The sequence below is a fragment of the Callorhinus ursinus genome, unplaced genomic scaffold (genome assembly GCF_003265705.2).
Source record: "Callorhinus ursinus isolate GAN/ISIS: 27379988/994484 unplaced genomic scaffold, GSC_fseal_2.0 scaffold76, whole genome shotgun sequence".
NCBI lineage: Eukaryota > Metazoa > Chordata > Mammalia > Carnivora > Otariidae > Callorhinus > Callorhinus ursinus.
In genome coordinates, this window is record NW_027397138.1 from 1714418 (window position 1) to 1736065 (window position 21648).

The 21648-nt window shown below is 43.5% G+C and overlaps 1 protein-coding gene across 1 annotated transcript in view; it reads right to left on the reverse strand.

Moving 5' to 3' along the window:
- The window catches only part of PIWIL4 (piwi like RNA-mediated gene silencing 4), a 44278-nt gene extending 25422 nt beyond the window's left edge, over positions 1-18856 (reverse strand). Inside the window, exons 1-8 of the mRNA XM_073887136.1 lie at positions 18599-18856; positions 17362-17440; positions 14429-14560; positions 12322-12536; positions 7431-7552; positions 5684-5764; positions 3969-4166; positions 2137-2248 (exon numbers count right to left, since the gene is read on the reverse strand). Of these exons, the coding sequence (XP_073743237.1) occupies positions 2137-2248; positions 3969-4166; positions 5684-5764; positions 7431-7552; positions 12322-12536; positions 14429-14560; positions 17362-17440; positions 18599-18727 (1068 nt within the window). The 5' untranslated portion in view covers positions 18728-18856. The remainder of the gene's footprint in view (positions 1-2136; positions 2249-3968; positions 4167-5683; positions 5765-7430; positions 7553-12321; positions 12537-14428; positions 14561-17361; positions 17441-18598) is intronic.
- Between the last annotated feature and the right edge of the window lie 2792 nt (positions 18857-21648).

Genomic DNA, 21648 nt, shown 5'->3' on the forward strand with positions numbered 1-21648 from the left:
TAGCTCTTCTGTGAATGTGACAGGAAGCAAGGTCAGAGAGGACTTCACAAATGAGGTGACATTTGACCTCAAAGCTAGGGCATCAGCTGGTGCTGAAGGGGAAAGGTGTGAAAGTGTGGGCTGGTGCAGATGTCTAGCAAACATGAGCACAGGCTAAGAAACGCTTAGCGACAGCGAGTGGATGGGGGGACAGCAGCATGGGGTGCCTGGTGGCAAGGCGGGGAGAGACGAGGCTAAAAGGTGAGCCAGGATCAAAGGGTGTGATGCTAGAGGTGAAGAAGGGGAGGCTAGGAAAAGAGGGGCGGGTCTCCTCCATGTAGCCAGTGCTCACCGTGTGCAAGTACCCCGCTAAAAGGTCTGTAGGCATGGTCACCTCACTCAGGTGTTTGCGCTACACCACAAAGGCAGATCAGTGGCTCCCTTTTACACAGGACACTCCCAAGTTTAGTGCTTTTCTCCAGGTCACACGGCCAGTGCCAGGACTACCTTATTCCATTGCTAATGCTCTTAACCACCCTTCTGGGCGGCATTTCAGGAGGATCCCTCTGGTGGCAGTGAGGATGATGGTCACAGTGCAGACAGAGCTGGGGCAAGGACACCAAAAAGGCGTGACCAAAATCCCCCAGATGGGAATTGGTGAGGTGTCCTGTATTCCTGCAGTGGTGATAGGGCTGGGGAAGAGGGACGGGTTCCAGGGAGAATCCAAGCACAAAGGAGGCAGATGAGAACAAGAGAGGCTGAACTCCCAAGGAGAAATGGGAGTGGGAAAGACAATGAATTCAGTATGAATGATGCTAATCTGAGATGCCTGCAGGTCATTCATGCAAATGTGGCCTGAAAATGGAGATGAGTCTATAATTTAGGAATGAGGGCAAGGCAAAAATACTCCGTTTGAGAGGTCTCGAGATAAGATCAGATCTGTATGAGGGAGTCATAGTGAATAACAGTATTTACCGTGTGGGGAAAAGGAAGGGGAAACAGCTCAGGAGGCTGAGACTGGAACAAAATCTGGCAGAGAGCCACCAGGGGAGCTGCTCCAGCCACGTGGGAGGGGTCATTGGTGTCAAGTGCCACCAAAAGCCCCTCAGAATAAGAATGGTAGCTGAATTTGACCTTCAGAGAGCTATTTCCATAGCAGCAGACCAGATGCCAGACTACGGAGGTTTCAGGGAGAATAACAGAAGAGGTGCTTGGAGCTAATGAAGATGACCTTCCAAAGAAATCAGCTAAGGAGAGGGGGGAAAAAGCTTTTCTGGAAGGTGTAGAAAGGAAGAGTTCTTGCTATGTGTTTGTTTTTGTTTTTGAAAACATCTGTGAGATTTTGGAGACTGAAATACGACTGTACGTTAAAGAGAAGGAGCCTCTGGAAGGAACTGCGGATGGAAGGTGGAGGCAGAGGTAATGGTGACAAGTCGTGAAGCCAGCTCCCAGAGGCAAATATTTGAGTCCCTGCTATGTGCAAGGCGCTGTGCTAGCCCTGAGTATACCGAAATAAAGAGCTCCAAGTTCAGGAGGGAAATCAGAACATTCACATCCTGCCCGTGATAATGTGATGCCACCAACCGCAGGAAGGGGCCCCTGGGGAGAGCGCCACGGGGCTCCCTTAAGAGTTGACAGCTGAGCTGTGGATGGAAGGGTGGTCAGTGATTGGCTGGCTGTGCAGGGGTGCCCAAGAGGAGGAAGGAGCGTGAACGGGAATGCACAGGGGAGTAACTGACCCAAGGAACCAGAAACGGGAAGCACAGCAGAGCGTACAAAGGAAACCCAAGTGGTAAGAGAGGAGGTTCAGGAGGCAGGGAGTGGCCAGATCATAAAAGGGCTCTGCCTGGGAGTTCAGATCCAGCTTCTAAAGCACTAGAGAGTCGCAGAAATATTTTAAGCAGGGAAGGGACATTATCAGATATGCTTTGAAGGGAAATTCCTCAGACTACAGGAAGAAGGAGAACAGGAGACAGGATGAGGGTCTGAGCCAAGCCAGGGAAGGTGCGGGCGGAGGGGAAGGGACAAGTCAAAGAATGATGTCAGAAACAGACTCAGACTGACAGTTTGGGGGACTTGTTAGGTTTGGAAAGGAACGGGGAGACTTCTCTAAGCAAAGAGGAAGAGAGATGAGAGTAAAATAAAAAAAAGTCCAACCTGTTTATAGTAATCCACGTAGGTGACCTCAGTGCCGTCCTGCTTCTGGAAGGTGTGTGTGGGCTTCACCGACCAGTCAATGTCATCGATGCGATAGGTTTTGTTATTGTATCTGGGAAACGCAAGGACATCTTTAAACGTTTTTCCCAAATCATACAAGACGAAGTGGCTATTTCACTACAGTTATAATTCAAAGTATTAGACCCCAGAATTTCAGAAATTACAACAGTAATACACGAATAGTCATTTTTTTAATGACCAGCTTTTATCTGAGAAAAGCATTCATTAACTCTTCAGTATACAGGAAAACCTCCACATTCCAACAAAACTGGTGAGAAAGTCATTAGACCACAATCTTTCTCACTGAGAGACACTTTTAACTTCATTATAAAATTATTCTTCTATGTTCAAAGGCTAAAGGATTGCTCAAAACTTTCCCATCAGCTTCTGGTGCCATTCAGAGTTTTTCAGCTCCCAGATAGTTCTGATAAAAAGGACCCAAACAAGGGGCGCCTGGGTGGTTCAGTCGGTTAAACGTTCAACTCTTGACCTTGGCTCAGGTCATGATCTCGGCTCAGGTCATGATCTCCCAGTGTCCTGGGATCGAGCCCCGCATCAGGCTCTGCACTCAGTGGAGAGTCCGCTTGGGGATTCTCTCTCTCCATGTCCCTCTCCCTGTCCCCCTGCCCCACTCCAGCTCTCTCTAAAATGAATAAATAAATCTTAAAAAAAAAAAAAAGAAAGAAAGAAAGAAAGAAAGAGAAAAAAGAAAAGCACCCAAAGAAGACTGATCAACCATGCAATCTGAGTATCCCACTTAATCTCCCATCTGGGGCTGGCCCTTAGTGAAACTGCAAAGTAGGCTGGATAAAATCATTCTAAGCTCTATTTTCCCCTACGGCACTGTGTGGCCTGCAATATTCTCACACGCTGCCCCAGCCTTGGGACAGAAACCTCCTTGTCAGGTTTCTCCTAGGTTCTGGGTACTTTGCAAGGTTACTTTGGAACAGTGTGATATGCTAATTCATGACCATCTGGACCGTGGGACACGAGGGTGGCCTTCTCATCCAGGATAGTGCGCAATTCAACCAGTCCCACCTCCCTGCTGTATAACCCAGAAAAACAACTTTAAGTGGAAATTCCAAACCAGATTAGGAGAAGGCTAGCATGTCCTCTAAAAGACCTATCTGTGGACTAGCCACAGTACATGGTGAGCTTTCTGGTACTCAGGAAGTAACCTAATTTGTGTTTAATTCAGTTCAATGTGCACTGTGGGCAAATTATATATAGACAAGTCTAAGGACTGGAAAGGTCTCAGCCTTAAAGATCTCATACTCTACAGATAAGAAGAGCCGTGGACCTAATGTTCTCACCTGTGATGTGATAAAACAAAATAAAATGGCTATAAAGAGGGGGCTGTGAGCAATCAGAACAGCACAGGGGAGGGAACTGAGTACTTCCAACTGAGTGGACAGGCAAAGGCTCCAGAAAAGCAGTAAGGTTTGAGCTGGATTTTGTCAAGTAGAAATTTAAAAGTCAGAATTCGGGGTGGAAAATCCCGACAGAGGCACTGAAGCAGCAAAATGCAAACTACTGGGGGTGGGGGAGGGGTGCAGCTAGAGATAACGCAGGACCATGTCAGATGGTGGAGGGTCCCCGGAGGCCACTCCTGGAAGTCTGAACTCTAGTCAACAGAGAACGGCCAGGTCTAAACAGGTGAGTAAACTGATCAGGTCTGTGCTCAGGATAACGCCCCAATGCTATTCCTGTTCCCAAAGAGCATAAAGAATGCATTCCATAGGGAAAAATTTTTTAAAAATGCATGCTTTTACCTTGTTAGGACAATGAGCCCAAGCAGCTGTTTTTCACACGTCTGGGTAAAGCAGGACATACCAGTTTCCTGGCAGATACCAGTCATGAATTCTAGAACAGTCTCATTCCGGAGTATTTTATAACTCACATCAGCAGTAAAGAGGAGCCTGCTTTCAAACTGTGACACAGAAATTGCAAACCCAGGCCAAAGGGACAACCTTCAAATAAGCAAATATTTAAAAACACATATTTTAAATGTCATATCATAAAACAATTATTTTTACATGCTGATTTTACATTCTAATTTTCCAGATTTTATGAAACAATTTTTCTTTAGTCTGATTTCTTCCACTTGCTGATTAAAACTTTAGTTATTTCTAGCTGGAGTGCCTTTAAACATACATTTGTGATAAACACATTCCCACAGAGCAGCATGTCTCCACCCTGGCACTACTGAAATTTTGTAGGTACTTAATGTGCGCTCTAGATCGTTCTCTGTTAGGAGCTATCCTGTGCCTTGTAGGACGTCTGGCAGCACCCCTGGCCTCTACCCCCCAGATGCTAGTAGCAGCCTCCAAGCTGTGACAACCAGAAACACTTAGAGACATTGGCCAAATGTGCCCTAGGGGGGCAAAACTGCCCTTGGTGGAGAATCACAGCTGTAAGATTGATAAATTTATACAGTGAACTATGCCAGCATGAAAACCTCTAGGTTCAGAAAAGCACACAGACTCACTGGTGTAGACAGTGTAGAGACTTCATGAGAGTAAGAAATAATCTAAATGGTATCATGTACAAACACACAAGGGAAACTGTAGCAGAGGCTACAGCCCCTTTTCACATTTAGGGCTATCACGGACTGAAGCCCTGCATAAGAAAAACTTATGGAAATGACATGAAAGAAAGGGCAAAATTTTTTTTTTTTTGAATTGTGTCAGTTTATTTTGTGGACTTCATTCGGGGTGCTACTGAGCCAGCCTTTAGGACAAGCATATGCACTGGCGTCAAGTCCAGCTCACAAGAACTTCTCATCCAGGTCGGGGGATGAGGGACAAAGATGAACCAGATGCTTTATACAGACTCCTGTGACACACTCACCTACCATATGGAAACCCTACCATTTTCCCCCTACCTGGCAGAAGGCTAAACAGCCTACCCCTCATTTTCTATCTTTTATGCACTCCTTCCTTTGTTTACATATCTGTCTTTGGGTTACCATTTGCCTCTCCTGTCTTTAGCTTGACCACATATTTTGGAAAGCTAACAACCCATCCTAGACACAACTGGTGGCTTTCCCTGAAGCATCTACTTCCCATTTAGAGTGGAAATTCCAGTTTCGTTTAGTTGACTTGTTTGTCTGGCCTCTGCTTACCCAACATCAACCATCTTTGGCTGTGCTAATTTCCTGTCAGCAAGAAAACAGAGTTTCAACTAAGTGGTATAACATCATCCTTATTTTGCTTTCATTATTACTTGTCAAACACACAGAAAACACAGTTTCTGAACTCCTTCTAGGATTTATGGTAATAATCTAGCACACTAATAGAAGAAAACAGGCTGCTAGCTTCACACTGACGTTCTCCATTCTATAAAAACTTGAAAATTAAAAAAAATCCATTACGTTTTCATAACACAGAGGCTCTCATAGGAGGCATAATGGTATAAGATTGCATTGTAAATTATGTTCTTCACATTATAACAATTTCAGAGTAACAGAAAATATAAATAAACCTACTTGTGCTGGGGAATTTCCACTGATTCAGAAGGTTTATAGAAGTTCCGTCCAATTTGGTACATGGCCAACTTTTTTAAGATCCTGCAAGTATACGTTTTTTTTTTTTTTTAAATCTTTGGTCAACATCAGGTAATAACAGTGTAATTCTAAGTTTGTCCCCATGCTGAACATCTGATAAAAATATGTCGAAACTGGGCGCCTGGGTGGCTCAGTTGGTTAAGCGACTGCCTTCGGCTCAGGTCATGATCCTGGAGTCCCGGGATCGAGTCCCACATCGGGCTCCCTGCTCGGCAGGGAGTCTGCTTCTCCCTCTGACCCTCTTCCCTCTCGTGCTCTCTATCTCTCATTCTCTCTCTCTCAAATAAATAAATAAATAAATCTTTAAAAAAAAATATGTCGAAACTATAGAACTCTCCGTCTTCTAGCACTGGAAGGTTTAGATGCTAAATATACATATGAGTGTATACGTAAGAATTATGACTTCATTCTATTCGAGAACGATACAACTGAAATTATTTTTGTCTGTTTGCACTTAACTGCAATGATCAATACATGGTCACAATATGACTGTGGTTGTCACATTCTGGTTAGCATGGATGGGGTGAGGCAAGCCATGGTTGAAGGTTCTTCCTGGCCTCTTCCCTGTTTTGAGATGGGGAGGCTTTTTCTAATGAGGCTACATAGCATGGCTGCCTCTTCAGCAGCTAATCCTGGCCACCTCTGGAACTGGACACATCACTGATCTGAGGCTGCCCACTGCACGAGGGAAGTGCAAGCATTTCAAGTCAGGAAACACAGATAACCACCGCATGATTTTGGCTACCAAATGTCATTGAGCCTCAGCCTCCATATCTGATGATATTGAATATGATCTAAAGCTACTTAGCAAGACTTCTGACTAGAATTAAGAAATAACATATCTGGGGGCGGGGGTGGATTCCTTTTATGTGTCCTACCGAGCAAAACCCAAACCCCCTGTCTTCCTCCTGTGCAGAGGCCGTTATTGAGGAAAAGGCTGGCATCGAAAGTTTATATCATCTTGCTGGTCCACACTAGTAGTGTGGAAAATACTGGTTTACGAGCCTCTGTGTTCCCACTGGTCATCAGGGAAGCGTGCTAAAAATGTGGATTTCAGGCCCCACTCTTGAAATTCTCTTTACTAGGTCCAGTGAGGGGCTAGGAAATCTGCATTTTATGGAGTTCCACCCAACAACCCACGGATGATCCTGAGGCAAGTGATCCCCACATCAGTTTGAAGGACACCGGGCAGTGTAGTCACAACCTTCCTTCTGCCCCAGGGGTTCATGTGGCAAGGGGGTGAGGGTGGGCGGCAAGGGCACAGAGCAGCTGGTGAGGCTAGGAAAATAACAAATCTTTCAGCTGACCAACCCAGACATACCTGATTTTTCAGTCTGGGTGGGGGGTGGGAGAGGGTACAGAACGAGAAGAGAAAGAAAAGGCAGCCCCGCCCCACTCCCCCCACCCCTGCTACCACTGAGACAGCACAACCCTTGAGTTCTTTGTCCCAACTCAGAGAGCACTGGATGACGAGGCAGGAGCCCGTGAGAGGCTGTGAGGGACTGCGGGGCACATCACCGCACGGCTGCGTGAAAGCACGGGGAAACTGCCCTGCAGACAACACTGCTGCAGGCACATGGCCCACAAGATGTTCGAGATTTGTCATACGCAGGCCCTGTACTGAAGGGCATCGCTAGCCTCAACGAAAGAGACGTGTGAAGCTCCTCACTTTCTGAAGATGATATTGAAGACCTGGATGCACACGGGGGACCTTGCTGGCAGCTCTCTTGTCAGAGTGATAGTCATCTTTACAGTCTTGCCTCTCGAAGTTTCACTTGACAGTTCTGTGACCTGGGAAAAGAGGTACTTAATGTGCACTCTAGATTTATCCTCGAGTGTGAAGAGTTAGAGATGATACAGCCATCACAATTTAATATGCATTAACAAAACAAAACTGCAGGTGTTAGTATGTAACAATCTAATCACATTACACTTGGAGGGTTTTCCTATCTTGCTAATCCTAGAAAAGTAACACATCTCTCTCCTAACTTCTTTCCTTTTTTTTTTTTTTAGGATTTTATTTATTTGAGAGATATAGAAGGTGAGCGAGAGAGTGCAAGCAGGTGGAGCAGCAGAGGCAGAGAGAGAAGCAGGCTCCCCGAGGCTCGATCCCAGAACTCTGGGATCATGACCTGAGCCCAAGGCAGACGTTTAACCTACTGAGCCACCCAGGAGCCCCTCTCTTCTCTAACTTCTTAATGGAGAATCAAAATCAGATTTAGGGTACAGAGACTTGATCCAAAGATAAAGTGTTTCTTGACCTTATTTAGCTGAGGGGGGGCGGGCAAGGTCACAAATTACTTTGAGAGTCTGATAAAAAGTTATAGGCATTATCCCAAGAAAACTTCACATACGTATATACCACAACGATTTACCCATTTTCAGGGGGTTCATGGACACCCTGAAGCCTATTAGTGGAGTGTCCAGCCCATTCTGGGTTCATCGATTCCAGAGGACAGCCTCTCAAAAGTTTATTCATAAAGAGAAAAGCAGAAGGGTGCACGGGTAGCTCAGCTGGTTAAGCGTCTAACTCTTGATTTTGACTCAGGTCATGATCTCAGGGTCCTGGGATGGAGCCCCGAGAAGGACTCCATGCTCAGCAGGGAGTCTCCTTGAGGAATCTCTCTCCCTCTGCCCCTCCCCCCACTCGCGCATGGGGGCACACTCTCTTTCTCTGTCAAATAAATAAATCCTCCTAAAAAAAACAGAAAAGCAGAGAAGAAGAGAGGAAGGAAGTTAAGGAGAGGGGATTTGCAAGAGGGCAAGTAAACGTGGGGAAAGTGGGAAGAAATCAGTAGACATTAAAACAGACAGGAATTCTGTTTTATTAATTTTTGAAAGGTCTAGAGAAATTCGTAGGTTTCTTATAATCTGGAACAATGTTCTAACAATAGAATGAATGCATGAATAGGTTCCTATACCAGCTGCCCAATGAAATCTGAAGCTTGTTAGACCAGACAGACTTGGTACAGGCTTTCGGAACAAAAGAATGATCAAATCAGACAATAAAAATCATGACCAAGGGTTTTTCAGAAGGGTAAGGAATCAGAAGAGGCCAGTTCATTAGCAAGTACTTATGTATTTCATCCCTACTTTCTGTAAAGAGTAATTGTAATCACTTTCAAGTTGAACCAAAAATGTAGGACAGGAATGGCTCATTGCATGGAAACAGAGAGAAATGGGTCCTTCCACAAGGTGATTTCTTACTCAAATTGTGAGAAATTCAGAGGTGGATAGCTGTAGGAAGAGCTCATCAACATCTGGGAGAAGTCTAGCAGGCAAAAGAGGTGAGATGCTTTCAAACTGCTGTAGGGATTTCAGGACAAAGGCTTTAGACAACAAATGACACTGGGCTGAGGGGGTGGTGTGCACGTGGCAGCAGCGGTCCAGGAACTGCATTTCTAACAGCCATCTGAGCAAACTCTTCAGGGCTCCCTGTGCCTCCCCCACCCGACGCCAAATCCTCTTGGGTTCCTGTGTCTGTTCTTGCCCCCCAACCCCCGCCCTGGCGCACCTCCAGTCCCAGGCTGCTAGCATCAGTGTGCTTTCACTTCTCAACCCACCAGCTACCTCACTGTCGTTTGGTTGGCAAGTCTTAGCATTTCTACACCAGCAGTATCTTTAATCTATTTCCGTGGTTCCAGGTATTTGCCACAGGGCTTAAGAGGACATGACTGGGAATCGGACAAACCCTGGTCCTCTGCCTCTTGAAGGCTGTGTGATACAGAACAGGCCCCTTCATTCCTTAAGACCTTTCCCCATCTCTAAAATGGGAGGAAGTCTCACATAAGTCGCGGCGTTGTGAAGATTAAAGGGGATAATTCACTGATCTCGTCCTTATCCACAGCACATGCACTCAGCAAGGTCAAACAAATTGCAGCGCTTTGTCCCTCGGTTCAAGCCCCTCTGACATCCTGCCCAGATGGTTCCAGGGGCGCTTTATTAATCTTTCCATTTTCTCCTGTCAACCATTCAGTAGGATGTGATCAGAGTAACCGTAATCTAACACAGCTCTCCTGGAAGCACTTCCTCAGAGGCTTCAGTGGTCTGTGGAGGACGGTCCCTATTACCCAGCAGGACATTTAAGATTCTCCCTACCTTTGGAGCTGCAACTTCCATTCCTTCCTGGCTAAACCTGAACGATCAGAAGTTTCTAAGATACACGCCCCTCGCCTTCTATCATTGTGCCTTTGCTCCTTCCCGTGCTCTTGTCTAGGAATCCTTCCTCTCCTCATCATCGCCTTCATTGACCCAAATCCTACCTGAAGAGCCTGTATCAGCTCCCACTGAAGTATCCTGCTAGGCAGGATCTTTCCTTTCGTCAAGCTCTGTATGAAGACCTGGGACAAGATACTTAACCTCTAAGGCTCCAGGGGTGATGAGAGAATCAAGTGAGATCACACCTATGAAGAGCCTGGCAGAGTAGGGTACTCAAGAAATGTAATCTTGTGCTGTATTCATTTGTAAATAATTTTGCACTGTATTTAGTAGTAAATAACTTTAGTACTGAGTTGAAATGTTTTGACAAGGGCCTTGTTTCCTCCATGATGGTAGCACCTTGGCAGTCAACCGCAGGCTCTTTGTAAGTGCAGAATGAATGCATATGAGTGGCAACTAGATGTGACCAGTAAGGGCAAGCCGCGTGGTGGCCACAGATACACAGACGGGGTCTACAAGACAGTGGACGGCCAGGAAGCAGCAGAATAAGACTTCTAGAACTGCACTTTGGAGGGCTGCAATCAATGTATTAGTGGAGGGGCTTTCTTAACAACAATAAGGATCCTACAAAGTGTGTAGAGGATGGACGGGAGTGCAGGATTAAGCCTGAGTGATACTAAGACCAGAATAAAAAGATAAGCATAGTAACATGTTTGTTGGGACACTATTTCTTTTTACTATTTCTATCTCACCGTCACTGGGTAGGAAGGACATATGTCCACAAGGTATAAGACAATACTCTTGCAGAAACCTAGTATCACCTGTGTCTGCGAAATAAAGGCAACAGGCCTGATTTGTCTCACTACATTTTGTTTTGTTTGTTTTTAAAGATTTATTTTTTTATTTATTCGAGAGAGAGAGAACACGCAGAGAAGAAGCAAGTTCTCTGCTGAGCAGGAAGCCCGATGCGGGGCTCAATCCCAGGACCCTGGGATCATGACCTGAGCCAAAGGCAGTTGCTTAACCAACTGAGTCACCCAGATGCCCCATTATCTAACTGGGTTTTTACAATCTCTGCTCTTTACTCACCTGCCTCTTCATTAGATTCCATCCCTAAGGTGCATACTACATGCTCATTTTGAATGAGAAACAAGTAATATGCTTATTCTGAGCATCTGTAGAGTAAAATTTCTCCATTTTGGTTAGGTACAACTGAAGTAAACTGGACTACTCAAGGGAATGTATAATATTAACATATTTAATTTGCTGTTACTGCAGATGTATCTGCAAGAACAAGACGATCTTTAATGATAACAATACACCTGAAATATAGCATTTAAGTATGAGAGGTACAATATTAGCATGCTATCGATGACTGGTCATAGGACACAATACTGAAGGATCGATAAGGACTTATGATGAATTAAAATGTTTCTAAATTTACAGATCCAGATTTTCCAAGCCCCTAAATTTAAGCTTATGGTATGATTTTTAAATTCCATATCCAGAGAAAATAATCACTCAAGCGGCTCCTATAAATCTCAGACTCTCATAAAAAGACAAAGGCCCCAGGAGTGCTCAGAAATGCATTTCTTGAGGAAATTCACAGAGATTTATGTTGAGTCAAGAAATTTAAATTTATGCCTGAACTAGAGGATTAAGCTTTCTCAGGGATAGAAGCATAAAGTTTTAATTCAATGCTCTATTTTAATTTTTTATAAAGAAACTGGTTCTTTTTTCCTTGTAGTAATTTAATACTGCCTTAGAACAAAGCATATGATAAAAACATCAGTAACAATATCTTTATTTTAGGATTGAAAATGTTGAGGGTATAAAAACATGGATAAAGGCATATGAATCATGCAACTGCCATACTCAGCGATCACACCATTAAAAAATATCCTTAGGATTGATATCAATAACCCATATTTCATATGATGAAAGAAATGACAGTTTTCAAATCAAAGATTGATATAAAGTTATTTGGACACACAGGTACAACTGTGCAGGAGCAAAAGAAAAGGAGAGCAAATTTAAGGCTCTGAAGCCATAGGCTACATGGTGTTTCTTAAAGTCTTGCCTATTTTGGGAAAAGTTTAAAAAAGATGCCTATTTCAAGGACACTTTGCCTTAAAAAAAAAAAGTAGTAGTTGAAAAAGCAGTGTTTGTATTACAGCTCTTATTTGTAAAATGCCACATCATCAGCTTCTTAATTAAGAAATCAATTACTGATGAGGTCTTAATTAACAAGTCTTTCTGCTCTCAGGCCTGGGAACAGGCAAGGGGAAAGGAGTGAGACACTCATTCCAACTGTTACAACCATCAGCTAACCTCTTAACTATACCCAAATGAGTATAAGTACACACATGTGTATGCAGGGATAAAAATTAACCATACTGTACCTTTTCTTCCAGTTTTTGCGAGAGAAAAAGGATGACGCCATCAAATGCTTTTGCTTTGTTGGAAAGTTCCTTATGACTATAAAGCAAAGCAATTCTCAGCCTTCTAGATTCTATATCTGGGACATATGCCACATGGTATTGGTATAGCTGCCAGTCCTGGGGCAAATCTAAACTAAAGAGATTTGTGACCAGTTTCACAGGTACTCCACTGGAACCTGAGAAGACAAATTAAAAAAAACATTTTTTAACCAAAATAAAATCACACCATGTTAATATTAATCACATCATTTAAAATTTTTATTTGCCTATGCATAGTTGTTGCTGTAAAGCAAGGATTCTTGTTCAGTGACACAAGACAGGCTCTAATAACCTATAGCCTGATAACCTTATGGAATCCTACAAACACACATTTAGGAATTAAAAAGGGATCATGTGATCATGTGTAAAGCAGGCCTCATAGGAACATAAGAGAAGACACTGACATTCTTGTCCTTGATAGAAGAGAAGCCTCAGAATTCAATTACCATAGGACTCCTCCCAAAGCCTACCTTCCAGCTCTGAGTCTGTGCAATTAAAAAAATGGCTCAACTAATATTTTCAAATGCTGCTCTTAGATTATAAAGACACTGTCTAGTTCTTACCATGAGCACAACCCCTAGCCCCTTGGAAATCCAGATAATCAAAAGTGAACCATACTTCTGAAAATTCTGAAATAGTTCAATCAGGGAAAATGGAACGCCCTCAGAGACTGAGAGGAGAACAGGGAGAGAGAAAGATATTACACTTATCTTTCATGCATAAAAACAGACAAGGCTTCTGGGCTTGTTTGCTGCAGACACAGGGAGGCTATGTGTGCTTCCAAAAATTCCGTCCCCTACAGAATTTTTTATTCACCTCTTCAAAGTCTACCAGACAAATTCAGAGGTGGCCTTGATATGGTTGTTCAGTGCTCAAGATGGCATAAGCTCCCTCCAGGATAGGATCTAGGAGGGCACAAAGGAGGCACTTCTGACTTCTTCTTGCAGGGAATCATCCAGTGTTTGTCTGACAGAAAAGACTTCTATTAAATGGGCACTATTTTGCTTCCTTTCATGAAGGAGGTGGAAACATGAGCCCCCAAGGTTGTGAGAAAGAAAAAGAGCATCATGTGTGTTAATATTTCCTCAGTTTCTATGTATGGTAGACATCTGTTAGGAGCAAGGAATTCTTGTGCTATTTTAATTAAAGAAAAGCTTTCTTTTGCTCTCCTGTATCCTGGAAAAAGGCAACATATTTTAGCTGTTCATATTCATGGACAAAGAGCAGTCAGCCCAGAATGTCAGAGCTGGCAAGACCCTTGGAAATCACCTACACCAGTGTTTGCACACGGTAATCATGACCCATTAGTGCTGAAGTTAGGAAAATATATGAGATGACCCAACACATTTTATACAATGACTAGAATGTAACAGAACGGACCAGAGTGCCTTGCACATAGTAAGTGCAAGCACTGTTTCATAAAACTTTGTTTCAATTTTGTGTGTTAGTGTGTATATGGTAGATAACAATATATCTATTCCTTATTTTTTGCATGGTTGCAGAAAGTTTGAAGAAAATTGATCTGTATCAGGGAGTCTTTCTCAACTCTTAGGAGGGTGTCACAAAGCCTTTCAAGAATCTAATGAAAACAACAGACCTATCTTCTTGAAAATGCATATGCCCATAATTCTGGGTGCAATTTCAGGGGTGACCTTGGAAACTGGGTTAAAAACTCCAAAAATAGACTATATCTTTCTTTTTACAGCTGAAGTCCAGAGACTTTATTATTTCCCATATAGGAAAAGTATTGGAAAAGAAAGAAAGCATCTCTTTCAACCCCTACCCCAAGTGTAAGGAGAAAATCTTTTCAACAAGTTACATGTTTGGGGGAAATATTCTTACTTCTACAAATAAAGGAGAGAATTAAGGCTAAAAAACTAGTGTCTAAATAATGCCTTGAACATAACAGATATTCAATAAATGTCTTTTAAGTCAATATATAAACTTGTTTATTTTAGATCTAGAAATTAAAATTCCTTAAGCAAGATTTGGTAACATTAAAAAAGTAAGTAACATGAAGACTACGTACCTCTTTTGCAATCTCTCACGTGGGCCAATTTCTCTCTAGTACAGACACTCAGATCCGTGAAGTCCCGTCTGATTTTCCCACCTCTTTCAATGAAAGTACATCCCGCATCACCAGAAGGTCTAACATCTTCACCTAAAATGTGAAGAGAATGCCATAACATCTCATGTTTCATTCTAGTGATACTGTTTACAACTACTCTAACAAAACTGCATCTCTAACCAAAGCTCAGATTTTTGTGGCTTTAATTAAAAATGGCCCATACTGCTGAAAACAATCATGACTATACAAAGTCTTCAGCCTAAAAATTGAAAATTGTAAAGGAAGCATGGTACATTTTGTTAGAAATAACAAACTATGAATTCTACCTCATAATATTTTTGTATAGTCTGATTCTCCTCTTGGTTAAAGAGAAAAAGCCCTATCCCCTATGCCCTGCTCCACATTCATGTATGGAGGGTAGCTCTCCCCACTTCTGCTCTTGCATAATACCCTGAAGATTCACAGACAAAGACAGTCCACACCAGCTTCTTTACAGATTGGGGCTGAATCTCTTACCTCTCTCAATCACGAGAAGAGAACTGCCCAGAACACCGATATTAGTTTTTATGCTAGATAATTCCTTTGAAGATGAAAGCCAGCATTTCACCTTGGGGCATATTACTTACTGTTAGGTTCTGGCAAATATGAAAGTAAAATCTGTTTCCAAATACACATTTTTTGTTTAAACAAGTACAGAGATGTTGGTTTTTTGGATACAACTTTGGCACTTTGAAGATAATGTGAAAATAAGAAAAGTACAGAATATTACTACAAAGCAAGTGTAGTAGTAATATTACTATGAAGTAATAGTATGACCAATCTCTAACACTCTGACTTGACCTCTGTCCTTTGATACAGCCACTGCAACTCCCTCAAATGACACCATCACTTGCTCCAAACTGCTGCTCAGACCCTTTCAGTGGAGTCTGAGTCTCCCAGCAAGGTCACAAAATTTAAAAATGTTTAAAAAATTATTCTTACTAGATTATCCATATCACCCACTGCTTTTGGTTTCAAAAGATGTTGGGTGGTTTCTAAAAAAGCAATCTACCATAAGATGGTAGTTGCCAGGGGGCACCTGGGTGGCTCAGTCGGTTAAGCATCTGCCTTTGGCTCAGGTCGTGATCCCAGGGTCCTGAGATTGAGCATGTTAGGCTCCCTGCTCAGGAGGAAGTCTGCCTCTCTCTCTCCGTCTGCCACTCCCCCTGCTTGTGTTCTCTCTCACGGGCTCCCTCTCAAATAACTAAACTCTTAAAAAAAAAAAAAATGGTAGCTGCCAGGGGTTAGAGGGATGAGTTATTGTTTAATGAGTACAGGGTTTCAGTTTTGTAAGATAAAAAAAGTCCTAGAGATGATGGTGGTGTTAGTTGCACAACAATGTGAATGTCCTTAATACCAACAGACTATACAATTGAAAATGGTTAATATGGGGCGCCTGGGTGGCTCAGATGGTTAAGCGCCTGCCTTCGGCTCAGGTCATGATCCCAGGGTCCTGAGATCGAGTCCCGCATTGGGCTCCCTGCTCAGTGCAGAGCCTGCTTCTCCCTCTCCCTCTGCCATTTCCTCTGCTGTGCTCTTCTGTCTATCTCTCTGTCAAATAAATAAATAAAAAATCTTTAAAAAAAAAGAAAATGGTTAATATGGTAAATTTTATATTATGTATATTTTACTATATTTTTTAAAAATAAATAAAAATTCAATCTCCAACCCTTGCTAGTCACAAGAATGTGCAGCAGACATGGAATGCAAGTCCCAAGAGAAGCTGGACTAGGCTGTGCATGGTGGCAGTAGTGCTGGACCTGATGCACGGCCTCTCAGAGCAGGTGTTCTGAGAGACCACATGCACTTCTGTGAGCTCAGATCACAGAGGGTGCTTGAGGAGAGTTAGAAAAACCCCGGTGGACAATAAGAGAGCCCAGCAGACGATGGTGGAAGGACTGATGATCCACAGAGTCTGGGAGAACCTAAGTGCTTAGAGCTTACATCACTTAACTTCATAGTCAGAGCAAGGGAGATGGCTAACAGGTTTCAGCAGTGGTTACTGGGTGAACTATGTGTCCCCCAAATTCATATGTTGAAGATCTAACCCCTCATATCTCAGAATGTGACTGTATTTGGAGATGGGGTCTTTAATAAGGTAATTAAGCTAAAATGAGGTCATTCGCATGAGCCCTAATCCAATTTGACTTGTGTCCTTATAAGAAGAGATGAAGTCACAGACCAATACAGAGGGAAGACCATGTTATGACACAGGGAGAAGACAGCCATCTATAAGCCCTGGAGAAAGGCCTCAGAAGAAACCAACCCTGTGGACACCTTGATCTTGGACTTCCAGCCTTCAGAATTATGAAACACCACATTTCTGTTGTTTAAGCCACCCAGTCTATGGTACTTTGTCATGGCAGCCCTAGCAAACCACGGTACAGGGAAGGCCGACCCACACTGCGATAGCAGCCACTTGCGGTAGCATGTGGACACGTATCCTGAGTCCAAATCTGGATTTGCAGTGAAGACACCTACCATCAGGTGGTGGGGACAAAAGAAGAGAGCATGGCAGCTGGGGTGCCAGGTTTCTACTACCCCTGCAGGGTGGGGCACTGACACGTTCATGCCATAAAGAATTTCTGAACATTTTTCAAAATTATTCAGTGAACAGACAAAATCAGAAGACTGGATTCCTGGTGCCTGTGGATGCCCAACTGCCAAGCAGTATCAGCAAATGCAGTGGCAGACTGTGTTTGGGAATCCCAAAGAAACCTCACACACATGGGGAATCCTCCAAGAAGAGGTAAATGGGATGCTCAAGAAGTGACCCTGCTGCTATAAAGCTTAGCAGTCACTCCTGATCCATCCGGATGGAATGGAACGGAATGAACAGACAGAACTGCACTTACATTTCTCAGACATCCTGCTTGTTCCCACGAAGCCACTGGTAGACGATGCTTCATTGTTGCCAAGATCAACAGATGCAGGCTAAAATGGGGGGGGGGGGGCGTGTAAAGCTTAGTTAGATTTAAGTCATAAACCAAAAGGTTATCACAAAATAAGAACGGTATCATGTCCTAAGTCATCGGACTACCCTGAGCTAATGTTAAGAGGTAAAATGCTTACGAGATGATCGGAAGAGACTGCCCATTCTAGAAAAAAAAGGATAAGGAGCAGCTATAGTTTTCCCCCATTTATCAAACTTTAATTTTGACTGTGAGCCAGATATAGCTGTTACTCCTGGAGGTGTAAAGAGGTAGAGTTACGATTCTCATGCCCAGGGAGCTCATCAGAGGGAAGGCGGTAGAGATGAACACAGACCTCATGCTTCTGCTGCCTCCAGACATGGGGTCTCCGATGTAAACACGTTTGTAGCAAGAAAATAAATTGAGCCCAGGGGACTTGGGCCACCAGCTCAGGTGATAACTCTCCTGAATAAATGGGTCCCAAATTAGTTCATGAAATAGACCAAGCGAACCATTAATATTTCCTCTTTTCACAGTAACTACTTCTCTTTGCTCAAGAAGTATATGTTGGCCTGCTAAAAAATGCATGAAATCAAGAGAAAACAATGACATGAAAATAAAGGCACAATGACCACAGCCTACTCACTTGAGAACTTTTGGTCTAAGAGACCGCTCCAAATCCTGATAGGTAGGAGTAACATCACTCAAACGTTGCTGATTTGCCAGCCAATTTAATTTAATCTTGTCTAAGTGTAGCCAGGAGCCCTACCCACCGTGGTTGGTCAAGAAACAGCGGGTGACTCTAAACCACATCTGTGTTTGAGATTACTTATGCGAGTGTATGAATTAGCGAGACAAATCGCATTTGAGCATATGTCCTACAATGGTACAACAGTTCTTTCCAGGAGACTTAAAACAGAGTCAAGTAATTAAACTCTCAGAAAGCAGAAGGGAACGACGCACTTGCCTCCAATCTCCAGGACTCTTCACCGGCCTATCTTACTCGATAAGCCCCCCAGAAGGGAAAAAGGTGAGAAACCCTGGGAAGACCCGAAGCCGAGCGGCAAGGTACCCCACTATTCCCCCCTAAGAGAGGAAGAGGTAAAAGCAGAGGAAGGCGGTGTGCGTGAAGGCCACGGAGGAGGAGACCGAGGCCCTGCGGGCCACGTGTCCTACACACCGAGGCCGAGGCCGAGGGGGAGGCCGAGGGCGAGGGGGAGGCCGAGGGCGGCGCCAGTGCGCGCCCGGCTCCCGCGGCGCTGGGGCTGCGGGCCATGCCTCTGGCCCTCACGCGGGCGCGACCACTCATGTTCCCGACGAGCGCAGGGGCGCTTCCAAGGCAGCGAGCTCTCAAGGAGGGTACTTTCCCCTCGGCATCCGGAGGGCGAGGCTGTGACGCCAGGCGGCGGACACGGTGCGTCCCGGGCTCCGCAGCGGGAGACACAGCGACGGTCCACGCGTGGGTGGAGGGGCGCGCACCGCCCGCCGGGATCGCGCACCCTCCGGGGAGCACGTGACCAGGGGCGGGGCCCAGACTTCCCTTGGCCCTCCATCCGCCGTCCCCCCTCCAAATTTGGCGTCGTCCAACGCCCTGGGTTTTGCGCATCTCCTGTGTGTGAGCTTGCAACAGGCCTGTTCTTCGCCGTTTGTCTTCTCTGCTCACTAGTGTGGGTGGGCAGGCACCTCTCCCTATGCGTGATAGCTACAGAGCTTTCCGTTCGGTGAATTGTCTGTGTACGTCTGTTGCCATTTTAAGAATTGGGTTTCTCATGTTTTTTCTTTGTGATTTGGAAGAAATTTTATCCTTTTTTTTCTTTAACATTGCAAATATCTACTCCCAATCTATCACTTGCTAATTTTAACTAGGAGGTCCTTTATCTAACCCAAATCCTTAATCTTGATGTAGTCATATCTACATGGCTTGTACTTTTGGAGTCTTTTAAAAGAAAGTTGACCCCGCCCTAAGTGTACAAGGACATTATGTGATATTTTCTTTTTTTAACTTTATAAGCTTACAGTTCACATTATTATCTTTTATCCTTCGGGAGTCCTTCAGAGTTTAGAAAACTTTTTCTTCTTCTCAGACAAGAAAAGATAGTTATGACCCTGGTAACTGTGTGAACACATGGAAAGGGTCACTGATAAGAACAGTGTGATGACTGAGCCATTCAAATCATGTTAGCACCTTCACAGGAATGGGAAAGGGCAAGGAATTCACTTCACAAGCCCCTACAGGATGAGGCTCTTTAAAGAGTGCACTTATTTACTTTATTTTAGAGAGAGAGAGCAAGGGGAAGGGCAGAGGGAGAAAATCTCAAGCTGACTCCACAATGAGTGCAGAGCCTGACTCTGGGCTCAGTCTCACAACCCTGAGATCATGAGCTGAGCTGAAACCAAGAGTTGGTCACTTAACTGACTGAGCCACCCAGGTGCTCCCCAGAGTGAGGCTCTTTAAACCCTGTGGTGGTTTTTCAGTATAGGTACAGAATCTCTGAGTCTCTTCCCCTCAAAAGGCCGAGCTTAATTCCCTCCCATTAAAGCATGGGTTTCTCCTAGTGACTTTCTTCTAACAAATAGAATGTGGCAGAGGTGATGCTATTGTCTTCTGTGAGTAGGTCATAGAAGACACACTGTAGCTTCCTCCTTGCTCTCTCTCTTAAATCACTTGCTCTGGGGGATGTCAGCAGCCATAGCATGAGGATACTCAAGCAACTTTAGAAAGAGATTTATATCGTGAGAAGCCGAGGCTTCGTGTCAGCAACCAGCACAACTTGCTAGAAAATAAGTTTCATCAAACTTCTCATCAGAAACCAGGCAAGCTGGAAGACAAAAGAGTCACATTTCTAAAGTGTTCGAAGAAGAAAAAAAGTCAACCCAGAATTCTAAAGCCAGCCAGCAAATGTATCTTCAAAATGAGGGTGAAATAAAGGCTTTCTCAGAGAAACAAAAACAGAGAATTCAGGGCCAGCAGATCTATACTATAAAAAATATAAAAGGAAATTCTTTAAGCAAAAGAAAATATGAGACTGTACAGAAACTTGGATCTATATGAGGACATGAAGAGTGCAGCAATAAGTGAATGTAAAATAAAGTGCATTTTTTGCATATTTACTTTCTCTAAAGGATAAGAGTCCAAAGCAAAAATAGTAGCAATGTGTTGTTACATATAGATATTGTTGCATCTAGCATGTGTAAAAATAAAATATATGTCAACAATAGCCAAGGATGGGAGGAGTTGGGAATACACTATTATAAGATAACACTATTCAGGAAGCGCTATAACAGCATTTCAAGGTAGACTCTAATTAGTTATCGATATATTAGTAAACCTTAGGGCAATCAATAGAGAATTATAAGGATAGTTATAAATACATAGTAAGTCAATTATGGAGATAAAATAGGATCATAAAAAACGCTCAATTAACCTGAGAAGGCAAAAAAAAAATATGGAAAACACTTAGCCAGATGGTAGATTTTGATCCAACCATATCAATAATCATACTAAATATAAGTGGCCTAAATGTGACAATTAAAAGATAAACTATATGCTGTCTACAAAAAACCTGTTTTAAAAATATTACCTATAGATAGCTTAAAAGAATGGAAAAAAGATATACCATGTAAATCCTGACTGGAAGAAAAATGGAGTAACTGCACTACTCTCTGCCACGGGGTGAGTCAAGCCCCCCATATTCATGTGTGACACCCTAGTCCTAAGTATCTTAGAATATGACCTGATTCAAAGATTAGGTCTTTATGGAAGTTCTCATGGCCAAGTGAGGTCATTGTGGTAGGCCCTTCTCCAGTTTGACTGGTGAACTTGTAAAAAGAAAAATGTACACAGAGACACAGAAAAAGAAAGATGATGTAGAGAGACACAAGGAGAAGGTGGGCATCTACAAACCAATGAGAGATCCTGGACCGGATCCTTCCTTCAACCCCTTAGAAGGAACCAACCCTGGCCCACACCTTGACTTTGGACTTCTATCCTTCAGAGCTGTGATAGTTTATTGCAATAGCCTTAGCAAACTTGTATGCTATTAGACAAAGTAGACTTTAAAACAAGAAATATTATCAAGGATAAAAAGGGAAAACTTTTTTTATTAACATACAGTGTATTATTTGTTTCAGAGGTGCAGGTCTGTGATTCAGCAGTCTTACACAATTCACAGCGCTCACCATAGCACACACCCTCCCCAATGTCTATCACCCAGCCACCCCATCCCTCCC